At 47.7% G+C, this 13,411-nt stretch overlaps 2 protein-coding genes and 1 long non-coding RNA gene across 9 annotated transcripts in view; 2 read left to right on the plus strand and 1 right to left on the minus strand.

Annotated features, from left to right (window-relative positions):
• The window catches only part of LOC311426260 (zinc finger SWIM domain-containing protein 6-like), a 269,097-nt gene that overhangs the window by 198,823 nt on the left and 56,863 nt on the right, over window positions 1–13,411 (minus strand). The gene's annotated exons all lie outside the window — the stretch shown is intronic.
• LOC311426401 lies at window positions 155–6,381 on the plus strand. Its single transcript, XR_014686710.1, has 2 exons — window positions 155–276; window positions 5,975–6,381. It is a non-coding gene; the product is annotated as an uncharacterized lncRNA (long non-coding RNA).
• On the plus strand, window positions 1,354–6,381 carry LOC311426315 (uncharacterized protein; the record flags this gene model as incomplete). 4 transcript variants are annotated; one of them, XR_014686673.1, is made up of 3 exons in its annotated part: window positions 1,354–2,254; window positions 5,630–5,858; window positions 5,982–6,381. XR_014686673.1 is itself a non-coding variant. In XM_084502727.1 (2 exons), 2 exons carry the CDS (start codon window positions 1,354–1,356, stop codon window positions 5,644–5,646), a joined length of 918 nt encoding a protein of 305 aa, XP_084358853.1. In that variant the 3' UTR covers window positions 5,647–6,381. The 4 variants fall into 4 exon arrangements, 1 of the variants encoding a protein (XP_084358853.1); XR_014686671.1 differs by having other exon boundaries at window positions 1,354–5,861; XR_014686672.1 differs by having other exon boundaries at window positions 1,354–5,858.

Raw genomic sequence — 13,411 nt, forward strand, 5'->3', positions numbered from 1 at the left:
GTTCATGTCTGTGGATAAGGCCATGCCAGAATACCTCAAAGCATCTGTGGCCATGGATAAGACTACAACACAGTGTCTGAAGGGACCTCTGAAGGGACCATGGCCAAAGGAAAAGACTGCGTCAGAGCAGGTACACCTCAAAGTGACTGTGGCCGTGGACAAGTCCATGCCACAGCAGGTATACCTCTGAAAAGGCTGTGGACCAATAATAAGGACACACCAGTAGGTAGACCTTGAAAGGGACTGTGGCTCATGGATGAAGCCATGCTGGAGCAGGTACATCTCTAAGGGACTGTAGCCAATGGACAAGCCTAGGCTGGAGCAGAGGGAAGGGGAGGAGTTCATTGCAGTGTTAAACGCTGTGGCCTGGCCCATAAGGACAAGGGGTGGAGATTGTAATGGATATGCCTTTAAACTGTTCTAACCCATGATTTGAGTTGCATGTTATAGGAAGTCCTTTAGCAGGAACCACTTGAACAAATAGAGGATGTAACTTACAAGTCAGTGCAAGTGCAGCAGTGACCCAACCTGAGCTGGCTTTGGCATCCAGTAATAGAATAATACACCGCCTTCTGTCCTGAGCAACCATTGTAACATTTAGAAGCTAAGTTATGGAGTAAAAGAACACAGTGGACGTTTTATGAACATATCCACCTAAGGGGTGGTCCTTAGACTAAGGGAATGATACCCGTGTATTAATTGATAGGTGGAAAGCTTTAAACTAGATCTGAAGGGGGAGGGGGTTGTAGCTGGGCTTGCATCAGTGAGGCAGCACCCTAGCAGTGATGAAAACCGGGAGACCTCCCACCCACCTAGGGTGAAATCGGCGTGCTCAGCTCGCTCCCTGAAGTGCCTGTACACCAATGCATGTAGCATGGGGAATAAGCAGGAGGAGTTAGAAATCCGTGTTCGGTCAGGAGACTATGATCCAATAGCAATTACAGAGACATGGTGGGACAGCTCACGACTGGAATGTGGTCATGGATGGGTATGTCCTGCTCAGGAAAGACAGGCCAGCAAGGCAAGGTGGCGGAGTTGCTCTTTACGTGAAAGAGCAACTACAATGTATTGAGTACTGTCCAGGGACAAATAAGGAGCGAGTTAAAGAGTCTGTGGGTGAGAATTAAGGGGCAGGCTGGCATGGGGGATGCTGTTGTGGGTGTCTATTACAGGCCACTAGATCAGGACGATGAAGTTTATGAGGCTTTCTACAGGCAGCTGATAGCAGCCTTGTGAACACAGGCCCTGGTTATTGTGGGGGATTTCAACTACCCTGACATTTGCTGGAAGGCCTACTCAGCCAGCCATCCGCAGTCCAGGCGGTTCCTCCAGTGCATTGATGATAACTTCCTGATGCAAATGGTGGACGTGCCAAGTAGGAGAGGAGCGCTGCTGGATCTTGTCCTCACTAACAAGGAGGGGCTGGTTGAAGCAGTGATGGTTGAGGGCAGCCTTGGTTGCAGCGACCATGATATGGTGGAGTTCAGGATCTCATGTGGCAGGAACAGAGTACCAAGCAGAATTGCAACCCTGGATGTCAGTATGGCCAACTTTGGCCTTTTCAAGCAATTGCTAGGGGAAATCCCATGGGACAAGGTACTTGAAGGAAAAGGGGCCCAAGATAGCTGGTTATTGTTCAAGGACTGCTTCTTCCAAGCTCAAGATCAGAGCATCCCAACAGGTAGGAAGTCAGGAAAGAGAGCCAGGAGACCTGCAAGGTTAAATGGGGAATTGCTGGGCAAACTCAAGTGGAAGAGGAGAGTCTACAGATCATGGAAGGAGGAACTGGCCACTTGGGAGGAATATAAGGCTGTTGTCAGAAGATGTAGGGAGGCAACTAGGAAAGCTAAGGCCTCCCTAGAATTAAACCTTACAAGAGGGGTCATGGACAATAGAAAGGGCTTCTTAAAATACACTGCAGATAAAAATAACATTAGAGGCAATGTAGGCCCACTAATGAATGAGGTGGGTGCCCTGGTGACGGAAGATAAAGAGAAGGCAGAGTTACTGAATGCTGCCTTTGTCTCTGTCTATAATGCCAGAGGTTCTCCTGAGGAGCCCCGTACCCCTGAGGCCCCAGAGGAAGTTGGAGTAAAGGAGGAGTTTTCCTCAGTTGATGAGGACTGTGTTAAGGACCAATTAAGCAAGCTGGACATCCACAAGTCCATGGGTCCTGATGGGATGCATCCGTGGGTGCTGAGGGAGCTGGCGGAAGTCATTGCTAGACCACTCTCCATTATCTTCTTAATCTTTGGTAAGTCATGGGCATTGGGAGAGGTGCCTGAGGACTGGAGGAAAGCAAATGTCACTCCAGTCTTCAAAAAGGGCAAGAAGGAGGACCGGGTAACTATAGACTGGTCAGCCTCACATCCATCCCTGGTACGGCGATGGAACAACTTATCCTTGACATTGTCTCTAGACATATCAAGGATAAAAGAGTCATTAGGGGCAGTCAACATGGTTTCACCAAGGGGAAGTTGTCCTTGACCGACCTGATAGCCTTTTATGAGGATATAACTGGGTGGATTGATGATGGAAAGGCAGTGGACATGGTGTATCTTGATTTCAGTAAAGCCTTTGACACCGTCTCCCACAGCATCCTCGCAGCTAAACTGAGGAAATGTGGTCTGGACGATCGGGTAGTGAGGTGGACTGTGAACTGGCTGAAGGGAAGAAGCCAGAGGGTTGGTTAATGGGACAGACTCCAGTTGGAGGCCTGTATCCAGTGGAGCCCCTCAAGAGTCGGTACTGGGATCAGTGTTGTTTAATATATTCATCGATGACTTGGATGAGGGAATAGAGTGCATTGTCAACAAGTTTGCTGACGACAATAAACTGGGAGGAGTGGCTGACATGCCGAAAGGCTGTGCTGCCATCCAGCGGGACCTCGACAGGTTGGAGAATTGGGTGGGGAGAAATTTAATGAAATATAACAAGGGCAAGTGTAGAGTCCTGCATCTGGGCAAGAACAACCCCAGACACCAGTATAAGTTGGAGACTGCCCTGCTGAAGAGCAGTGAAGGGGAGAGGGACCTGGGGGTCCTGGTGGACAGCGGGATGACCGTGAGACAGCACTGTGCTTCTGTGGTCAAGAAGGCCAATGGCATCCTGGGCTGTATTAGAAGGGGTGTGGTTAGTAGGTCGAGAGAGGTTCTCCTCCTCCTCTACTCTGCTCTGGTGAGACCTCATCTGGAATATTGCGTCCAGTTCTGGGCCCCTCAGTTCAAGAAGGACAGGGAACTGCTTGAGAGAGTCCAGCGCAGAGCCACAAGGATGATTAAAGGAGTGGAGCACCTCCTTTAGGAGGAAAGGCTGAGGGAGCTGGGCCTCTTTAGCTTGGAGAAGAGGAGACTGAGGGGTGACCTTATTAAAGTTTATAAATATGTAAAGGGCAAGTGTCAAGAGCCAGGCTCTTCTCGGTGGTATCCAATGATAGGACAAGAGGCAATGAGTTTAAGCTGGAACATAGGAGGTTCCGCTTAAATATGAGAAGAAACTTTTTCATGGTGAGAGCGACGGAACACTGGAACAAGCTGCCCAGGGGGGTTGTGGAGTCTCCTTCTCTGGAGACTTTCAAAACCCGCCTGGACACATTCTTGTGTGACATGATTTAGGAGTTCCTGCTCTGGCAGGGGGATTGGACTAGATGATCTTTCAAGGTCCCTTCCAATCCCTAACATTCTGTGATTAATGAGGGACCTTCTAACAGATATCGGGGTGGTTCAAGTTCTCCATGAGGGACAGGGCCTCTGAACATAAGGCTGTTCCTATTTATCTGTATAGGATCTCATCTGCTTATTCTTCCTGGTCAGGTGGTCTGTAGCAGACCCCCACTATAATGTCACCCATCCCTGCCCTCCCTTTAATCCTGACCCATAAATTCTCAGTCAGCTTCTCATCCATCCCCAGGCAGAGCTCCATGCACTCAAGCATGCCTTCACTAATCAGGGGGCAGCTACAAAGGCCCCAGACACCCTAAGTCAAGGGCAGCTAATTACACTCTTGAGAAGCTGCTAGAGCTTCCTCAGGCCCACACCACTGTGTCTCCACTTACTTTATCCTTGCCTAAAAGCAGCAGTCACCCTCAAGTTGCTCTGAGGATTGCCAGGCATCCCCCCCAATGCTCTTGGACCTTGGCCCCAGAAGCTCCTGAAGTTTCCAAAGCAGAACCAGAGACTGCTGTGCCAACAGACACATCTCTTGGCTGCACTCTGGAGATGAGATAGAAGAGATTAGAAAAAGAGGTCAGAAGACAAAAGAAGAGAAGGTCAGAGAGTAGAAGAAAAGACCAGAGAAGAAAAGATAAGAAAATATCAGACAACATGGGAGAAAAAGAAAGCCAGAAAAGAGCAGAAAGGAGAAAAACCAGTGAAGGACAGAGATGAGGTCAGGCAGGAGAAGAGACCAAAGTCCAAGAAGATAATAGATGAGAAGGTCAGAGAAGATCCAAGAAAAAAGGTCAAAAAGGGTTTGAGAGAGGCAATACAAGCTCAAAGAGTAGGTAAGAAAAGAGAAGCTTACAGAAGACATGAAGAGATTTAAAAAAAAAAAAAGAGAGAGAGAGAAGGGAAGAGGGGACAAGGAGTAGGTCAGAGAAGAAGAAAAAGAGGTCAGAAAAGAATGTCAGACAATATTGGTGGAAAAAGGCCAGAAGATAAAAGAAGGCATGTGAAAGACAGAGGAGAAAAGGATAGAAAGATATCAGAGAAAGCAAAAGAAAAGGTCAGAAAATCCAAGTAAATCAGAGAAGGTCAGAGAGAATAAAGACAGGTAAGAAAAGATCAGAAAAATTGGAAAAGGACAAAGAAGCCCATGAAGGCTCAGTGCACACTACAGCACTGAATAAAGCATGTAGAAGTTCTGAAGATCCCAAACACACCAATATCCTCTCAACTCACTGCTCTCCAGTGACCATAATAACGAACTGTACAGACAGAGAATATGAACAGAAGGAGTCAAGATGAATTTTATTATCTGCTCATTTATCTGCCAAGGAAAAAAAAGCCCCCAACAAAAAAACTACCCACATATTTGTACTACCAGCTCTGTCAAATCAAGTTGCTTAGACCCGAATAACTTTGCCTTGTGGAATTAAACAATCTATTTGCCTCCTTTGGTTAGGTATTTAAATTCAAACCCATTAACATGCTCTTAAGTCCCTAAATTTTCATTATTATGTCTCTTCACTATGGACTTTAAGACTTAATTAGAATTTTGTGAATTTTGAAAAACCTAACTTAAACTAGCTCCCTCAGGCTCAAGCAAGCATTTTCTTACTGTTTTTGGTGATTGGATTTAACTAGTTTTAGGCAAGATGCAAGACAAAATTTTAGTGGGAACAGGTTTGGTGAAACAAATACTTTAAGTATCTTCACAGCATGAAAAGAACATGAATGAATAAATACCTAGTTGCTAACTTGTCACTAACATAATGATGAGTCTTCTGCCTTTACTTCAGATACTTTGCTGTGTCTGGAACAATCCTAAATGTTTTAAATTTTTACCCAGTCATTGTCATGGTTTCACCTAGGATAGAGTTAATTTTCCTCCTAGTAGCTGGTAGGGTGCCATGTTTGGGATTTAGGATGAGAATAAGGTTGATGTCACACTCATGTTTTAATTGTTGCAGAGCAATGCTTACACTAAGCCAAGGATTTTTCAGCTTCTCGCTCTGTCCTGCCAGCGGGAAGGCTGGGAATGCAGCAGGAGCTGGGAGGGGACAGAACCAGGACAGCTGACCCAAAATGGCCAAAGGGGTATTCCATACCATCTGACGTCATGCTGAACAATATATATGGGGAGGCTGGCTGGGGTCAAGGGAACGGCTACTCAGGGAGAGGCTGAGAATCGGTCAGCAGGTGGTGAGCAATTGCATTGTGCATCACTTGTTTTATATACATTAGTAGTAGTAATACTATTATCATTATTATTATTTTACTTTCTTTTCTGTCCTAAAAAAATGTCTTTATCTCAGCACACAGGCTTCATTTTCCTGATTCTCTCCCCCATCCTAGAGAGGGAGGGGGGAGGGAGAGCGAACGACTGTGTGGTGCTTGGCTGCCATCCAGGTTAAACCACAACAGTACTTTTGGCGCACAACGTGGGGCTCGAAGGGTTGAGATAACGACAGATCTGACCAGAGTGTGTTAAACCAAAATTGGTATAACTGTTACATCAGTTTAATAGTTGCTAACCACAGTGCCAATTTTTGTGATCTCAAGTCTGCAGTACCTGTTTTCCAAACTGAATTATAGAGCACATTACTTACTGTATGTGTTCCCTGTCGTGCTGTTTATCCTTTCTGGGGGCTGGTTTAAGGTTATTATTTTACTGTACAGTGTAACACTGGCTTATGATATGATAAAATTGCTGGTCATGGTATTTGTACTCAGCACTGTCGTCGACTCTATACTTTGGAAACCCTACCCCAGAAACTATTAGCAATTACACATTTTACCTTTTTTCTTCAGAGAGCCAATCTATGGAGGGGACAGGGGGAGATAATTTTTCCTGCATGTTCACTCTCCCTTTCTCCTTCACCCCCCTCTTATCCTCCGGGCTAGTTATGATAGTTCTCCAAGATTTTCACCAACTGCACAATCCTTAAAAACTGGTAGAATACTTGAAAAAGGGGTGTCATCACCCTGGCAATTGCAGAGACACAAATCGCTGTAACATGCTGGGGGTCTGGCCTATTCCTATCGAGCTGCAATCGATGCCACTATAAACCTAGGGACAGACCCTGTGGCCACTCCAAGTCCTGTGACAGGCCCAATGGCCACTCCAGCCCCTGCTGCCACTCCAACCCCTACGATGGACCCTGCAGCCTCTCCAGCCCCTGCGGCCTCTCCGGCTCCTGCGGCCTCTCCGGCTCCTGCATCCACTCCAGCTCCTGCGGCCACTCCAACCCCTGTGATGGGCCCAGCAGTCATTCCAGCTCCTGTGATGGGCACAGAGCTTTTTCCAACACCTGTGATGGGCCCAGTGGTCATTCCAGCTCCTGTGACAGGCCCAGCAGTTGTTCCAGCTACTGTGATAGGCCCATCGGTTGCCCCACCTCCTCTGGCGGGCCCAGCGGTCATTCCAATCCCTGTGATGGGACCAGCAGTCGTCCCAGCTCCTCTGGCGGGCCCTGCATTTGTTCCAACCCCTGTGGATGGACCAGCGTTTATTCCAACCCCTGTGGCAGGCCCTCTGGCTGGGTGAGAGAAACAAACTGTAGCAGCGCAAGTTGCCCCTGTAACCAAGGTGAAAAAATGGTATAGAAAGTCAGATTGTTTAGAACACACAGAAATTCCTTTTAAAACTAAACAAGGAGGTGATGAGGCCGAGCCACCAGAGGAATAGGAGGATAAAGATGAAGATGTCAAAAAAACAGTGAGCTTGTCACCTGCCTGCTCTGGTGCTGGAACAACCAGAGCCAATTGTGTGGAATTAGAAGGCAGGGAAGCCAGACGACTGGGATCCCTTGTTAGAGATGCAGGCGTTGACAAAGCAATTGGAGATGGAGCATGACCTTACAGCCTCTAGAGGCGTCTCCTCTCAGCTGTGAAGGAAAGGGATCCCTTCAAGGAAGAACTTGTATGTCTACCAGGCAAGTGGACTACTATGGAAAAGGGAATCCGGTACCTGAGGGAATTAGCTGTACAGGAGGTGATTTATGAGGGACCTAGACAATGAACAAATATCCACAGATACAGATGAAGTCAAGTGTACACAACCCATGTGGCAGACGTTTGTACAAAGTGCACCATCATCACATGCCACCTCATTGGCAATAATGGCCTGGAAAAACCATGAGAAACCCACAGTGGATGAGTTGGCTAAACAACTCCGGCAGTACAAAGAAAGTCTCTCCTCTTCCCTACAGGCCTGCGTCACGTGCAGAGAAACTTTCTGAAAGTGTCCATCATCTAAAAGAGAATACTTTGGAGAAACTTTCTGAAAAGGTCCACCAACTTGAAGAGAGATTATTTTCCTCCCCACCTGTACAAACCAGTGTCTCAGCTATCAGGGGTAAGCATCCACCCGTGCAAGGAAGATGATATAGTGGGTACACACCCCGTGCCACCCTGGGGTTTTACCTACGTGACCATGGAGAGGACATGAGAAAATGGGATAGAAAAATCTACCTCAAACCAAGAGGCATGGGTATGTGACTTGTAAGGAAAAACAATTGGGAAAAAGGGGGTTCTCTGAGAAGCTTGCTGCTCCAACTTCCAGCACGCAGTCCCTCAGACACAGAAAGGAAGATTCTGACCAGGATTATAGGGGCCCTGCCTCCAGCCAGGGGAAGGAAAGGGACAATCGAGTTTCTTGGTTTGTTGGACTGTGTGGATTTGATGGCCTGACATGTCAGATGCACAGAAGTATAAGGCTTTAAGTAGACACCAGTGCACAATGTACTGTAATGCCATCAAGCCACAAAGGGCCAGAACCCATCTGTATTTATGGGGTGATGGGGGGATCCCAGCAGTTAACTGCATTGGAGACTGAAGTGAGATGACATTAAACAGTTGTCTACCTTGCCCAGTCTCTCAGAAGACCCTTCTGTTGTGGGGTTGCTGAGGGTCAAAAAATAGCAGGTGCCAATCACTACCACAACTCTGCACCGGCAGCACTATCGCACTAACCGAGACTCCCTGATTCCCATCCATAAGCTAATTCATCAACTGGAGAGCCAAGGAGTGATCAGCAAGACTCATTCACATTTTAATAGTCCCATATGGCCAGTGTGAAAGTCTAATGGTGAGTGGAGACTAACAGTGGACTATCGTGGCCTGAACGAAGTGACGCCACCACTGAGTGCTGCAGTGCCGGACATGCTAGAACTTCAGTACGAACTGGAATCAAAGGCAGCCAAGTGGTACGCCACAACTGATATCGCTAGGATAGATGTATCCTAGACAGATGTATCACAGGACCAGATGTAAACAATGTGCTCTACACCTCATCCAGGGAGACTGGACCCACCTGGAGCCTCTGGCAGAAAGAGACTGGGAAAACTCGAGGTTGAACCTAGGGTTTTGACACACAAATGCCTGTGGTGGTGCTTACAGCAGTGGAAGGAGAGCAACTGGCAGCCCAGAGGCAAACCCATCTGGGCTGCTGCATGGTGGCAAGATATTGCCACCCAAGTAGAGAACCTGGTTGTAGAAGTACGCCATGTGGATGCTCATGTGCCCAAGAACTGGGCCACTGAAGAACATCAAAACAACCAGCAGGTAGATCAGGCTTCTAAGACTGAAGTGGCTCAGGTGGACCTGAACTGGCAGCATAAAGGTGAATTATTTATAGCTAGATGGGCTGGTGGTTGAGGGGTGGACCTGACCAATGATATTTTGCACAGGTTATTCATGATTGTGAAACATGTGCTGCAATCAAGCAAGCCAAGCAGTTAAAGCCTCTTTGGTATGGAGGACGATGGCTGAAATATAAATATGGAGAGGCCTGGCAGATTGATTCCATCACACTCCCTCAAACCCGCAACGGCAAGTGCCACATACTTACAATGGTAGAAGCAACCACTGGATGGCTGGAAACATATCTTGTGCCCCATACCACCGCCCAGAACACTATCCTGGGTCTTGAAAAGCAAGTCCTATGGCGACATGGCACCCCAGAAAGAATTGAGTCAGACAATGGGACTCATTTCCCAAACAACCTTATAGACACTTGGGCCAAAGAACATGGTCTTGAGTGGGTGTATCACATCCCCTATCATGCACCAGCCTCAGGGAAAGTTGAGTGATACAATGGACTGTTAAAGACTACATTGAAAGCAATGGGCGCTGGGACATTCAAAAATTGGGATACACATTTGGCAAAGGCCACCTGGTTAGTCAATACTAGGGGATCTGCCAACCGAGCTAGACCTGCCCAATCAAACCTGTTAAGTGCTGTAGAAGGGGACAAAGCCTCTGTAGTGCATGTAAAAACCATGCTGGGGAATATAGTTTGGGCTACTCCTGCCTCAGGAAAAGGCAAACCCATTTGTGGTATTGCTTTTGCTCAGGGACCTGGATGCACTTGGTGGGTAATGCAAAAGAATGGGGAGGTCCGGTGTGTACCTCAAGGGGATTTAATACTGGGTGAGAATAGCGCATGCGTTGAATTGTATTATGTTAATTATTATATAATACTGTATGTCATCACAACCATGATTGCTATATGTCAATATCCTATTAATGATATCACAGTAACATCCATGCAGATAATAATGATAGAATTGGACAACCACAGCAGCGCGATGTAATGAGAACGGGCCTCAACATGTGACAATCCAACAGCAAACACCATCTCTTCTGCCCTGAAAGACTGCTGTGACAGATGGAGCCCAAAGTCAGTCATGGACTACACAAACTCAGTGGACATCTTATACATACATATATGAAAAGTGATGCCTAATTGCAATGTATTGGAAAGGGTGTGACATGAGCATGACATAAATGGTATGGAATAAGGGGTGGATATAGCCCTGGTTTCACCTACGATTCAGTTAATTTTTTCCTCCTAGTAGCTGGTAGGGTGCTGTGTTTGGGATTTAGGATGAGAATAATGTTGATGTCACACTCATGTATAATTGTTGCAGAGTAGAGCTTATGCTAAGCCAAGGACTTTTCAGCTTCTCGCTGTGCCCTGCCAGCTGGCAGACTGGGTGTACAGCAGGAGCTGGGAGGGGGACAGAACCAGGACAGATAACCAAAACTGGTCAAAGGGGTATGCCATAAGTAGAATCAATCCTTCCTGAGTTGGAAGGGACCCATAAGGATCATCAAGTCCAACTCCTGGCACCACACAGGTCTACCCAAAATTTTAGACCATGTTACTAAGTGCACAGTCTTGGTGCACTGACTACTTCATCGGGGAGCCTGTTCCAGCATGCAAAAAACCTCTCAGTGAAGAAACTCTTCCTGATGTCAAACCTAAACTTCCCCTGCCTCAGCTCGACACCGTTCCTGCAGGTCCAATCACTGGTGTTTACAGAGAATAGGTCACCTGCCTCCCCACTCCCCCTCGCGAGGAAGTTGTAGACTGTGATGAGGTCTCCCCTCAGCCTCCTCTTCTCCAGGCTGAACAGGCTAAGTGCCCTCATCCACTCCTCATACGTCTTCCCCTTTAGGCCCTTTACCATCGTCGTTGCCCTCCTCTGGACACTCTCCAACAGTTTAACGTCGTTGTACTGTGGTGCCCAGAACTGCACGCAGTACTCGAGGTGAAGCCGCACCAGTGCAGAGTAGAGCGCGGGACAATCACATCCCTCGACCGACTAGCAATGCCGTGCTTGATGAACCCCAGGATACGGTTGGCCCTCCTGGCTGCCAGGGCATACTGCTGGCTCATATTCAACTTGCTGTCAACCACAACCCCCAGATCCCTCTCTGTGGAGCTCCTCTCCAGCGTCTCGTCGCCCAGTCTGTAGGTATTGCCAGGGTTGCCCCGTCCCAGGTGCAGGACCCAGCACTTGCTCTTGTTAAACTTGATGTGTTTGGTGATTGCCCATCTCTCCAATCTGTCCAGATCTCTCTGCAAGGCCTTTCCACCCTCAACAGAGTCCACAACTCCTCCAAGTTTAGTGTTGTCGGCAACTTTGCTCAAAACACCTAGTCCTACATCTAAATCATTTATAAAAACATTGAAGAGGACTGGCCCTAAAATGGAACCTTGAGGGACCCCACTAGTGACCATCCACCAGCCAGATGTGGCCCCATTTAGCACAACCCTTTGAGCCCTGCCCATCAGCCAATTGCTCACCCATCGGATGATGTTTTGCTTTAGTTGTATGCTGGACATTTTGTCCAGTAGGATCCTATGGGAAACCGTGTCAAAAGCTTTGTTGAAGTCCAAAAAGATCACATCAGCTGGTTTCCCTTGATCGACGAGATAGGTGATCTTTTCCTAAAAGGAAATCAAATGTGTTAGGCAGGACCTACCCCTCGTGAACCCATGTTGGCTGGGACCAATGACTGCATTGTCCCCCAGGTGCGCCTCAATGACTTCAAGAATCATCTTCTCCATAATTTTACAAGGTACTGATGTGAGACTGACAGGCCTGTAATTGCTGGGGTCTTCTTTCTTGCCCTTCTTGAAAATTGGCAAAAAATATTTGCCAGCTTCCGGTCTACTGGGACCTCTCCAGATTCCCAAGATCTTTCAAAAATAATTGAGAGAGGTCCCGCCATGACATCAGCCGGCTCTTTAAGCACCCTGCGATGGATCCCATCCGGACTCATGGACTTGTATGGATCCAGGTGGAGCAGCAAATCCTGCACACATTCAGGGTCGGTTGGGACTTTATCATTCCCACCATCATGGTCCTCCAGCTCAGGGCACCCAGGGTCCCAAAGCCCATCATCAGTACTGAAGACAGAGGCAAAGAAGACATTAAATGTCTCTGCTTTGCCTATGTCCTTGTCTGTGAGGAGACCTTCTCCATCAAGTAGCGGACCTATGTTTTCTTTGGTTCTCCTTTTTCTGTTCACATATCTAAAAAAATCCTTTTTATTGCCTCCCACAGATATGGCCAGCTTCAACTCTAGTTGGGCTTTGGCCACACGAATTTTCTCCCTACAAACACGAACAGCATCCCTGTATTCCTTCCACGTCGCCTGACCCTCCTTCCAGCAGCTGTACACTTTCTTTTTCCGTCTAAGCTCCAGTAGAAGATCCCTGGTCAGCCAGGCCGGCCTTCTGCCCCGCCTGCCTGACTTCCGATATTTAGAATTGCCTGATCTTGTGCTTTTAGGAGGCAGTGCTTAAGGACTGATCAGCACTATGGACGCCAATGCCTTCAAAAGCAGTTTCCCAGGGGACCTTGCTAACTAGTTCCCTGAGCAGCCTGAAGTCTGCTTTCCCCATATCCAGGGCTGAAGTTTTGGTGGCAGTTTTCCTTCTGTCACCATAAATTCTAAACTCAACCACTTCATGGTCTGAGACGGCCGCCAATTGCCACGTCTCCCACAAGACCCTCTCTCTTCTCCAGCAACAGATCTAGGAGGGCACCTTTCCTAACTGGCTCCCTTAGCACCTGCACCAAGAAGTTATCATCTAGGTGCCCTAGGAACCTCCTGGACTCGCTCGTGTCGGCCGTGTGGTGATCCCAGTTGACATCTGGAAAGTTGAAATCCCCCATAAGGACGAGGAGAGTTGACCTCGAGGCATCTCGTAGTTCTGCAAAGAATAATTCATCGGCATTGTCGTCCTGTCCAGGTGGTCTTTAATAGACTCCTACAACGACTTCCCCTTTATTTGTTCTTCCCTTAATCCTTACCCAGAGGCTCTCAACTTTGCCATCCCCAACTTGAAGTTCCACGCAGTCCAGCCCATGCTTCACATACATCGCCACCCAACCACCTCGCCTACCCTGCCTGTCCCTCCTGAAGAGCCTGTAACCATCTATTGCAGCACACCA

The sequence above is a fragment of the Aythya ferina genome, assembly GCF_964211825.1.
Source record: "Aythya ferina genome assembly, chromosome: W".
Lineage (NCBI taxonomy): Eukaryota > Metazoa > Chordata > Aves > Anseriformes > Anatidae > Aythya > Aythya ferina.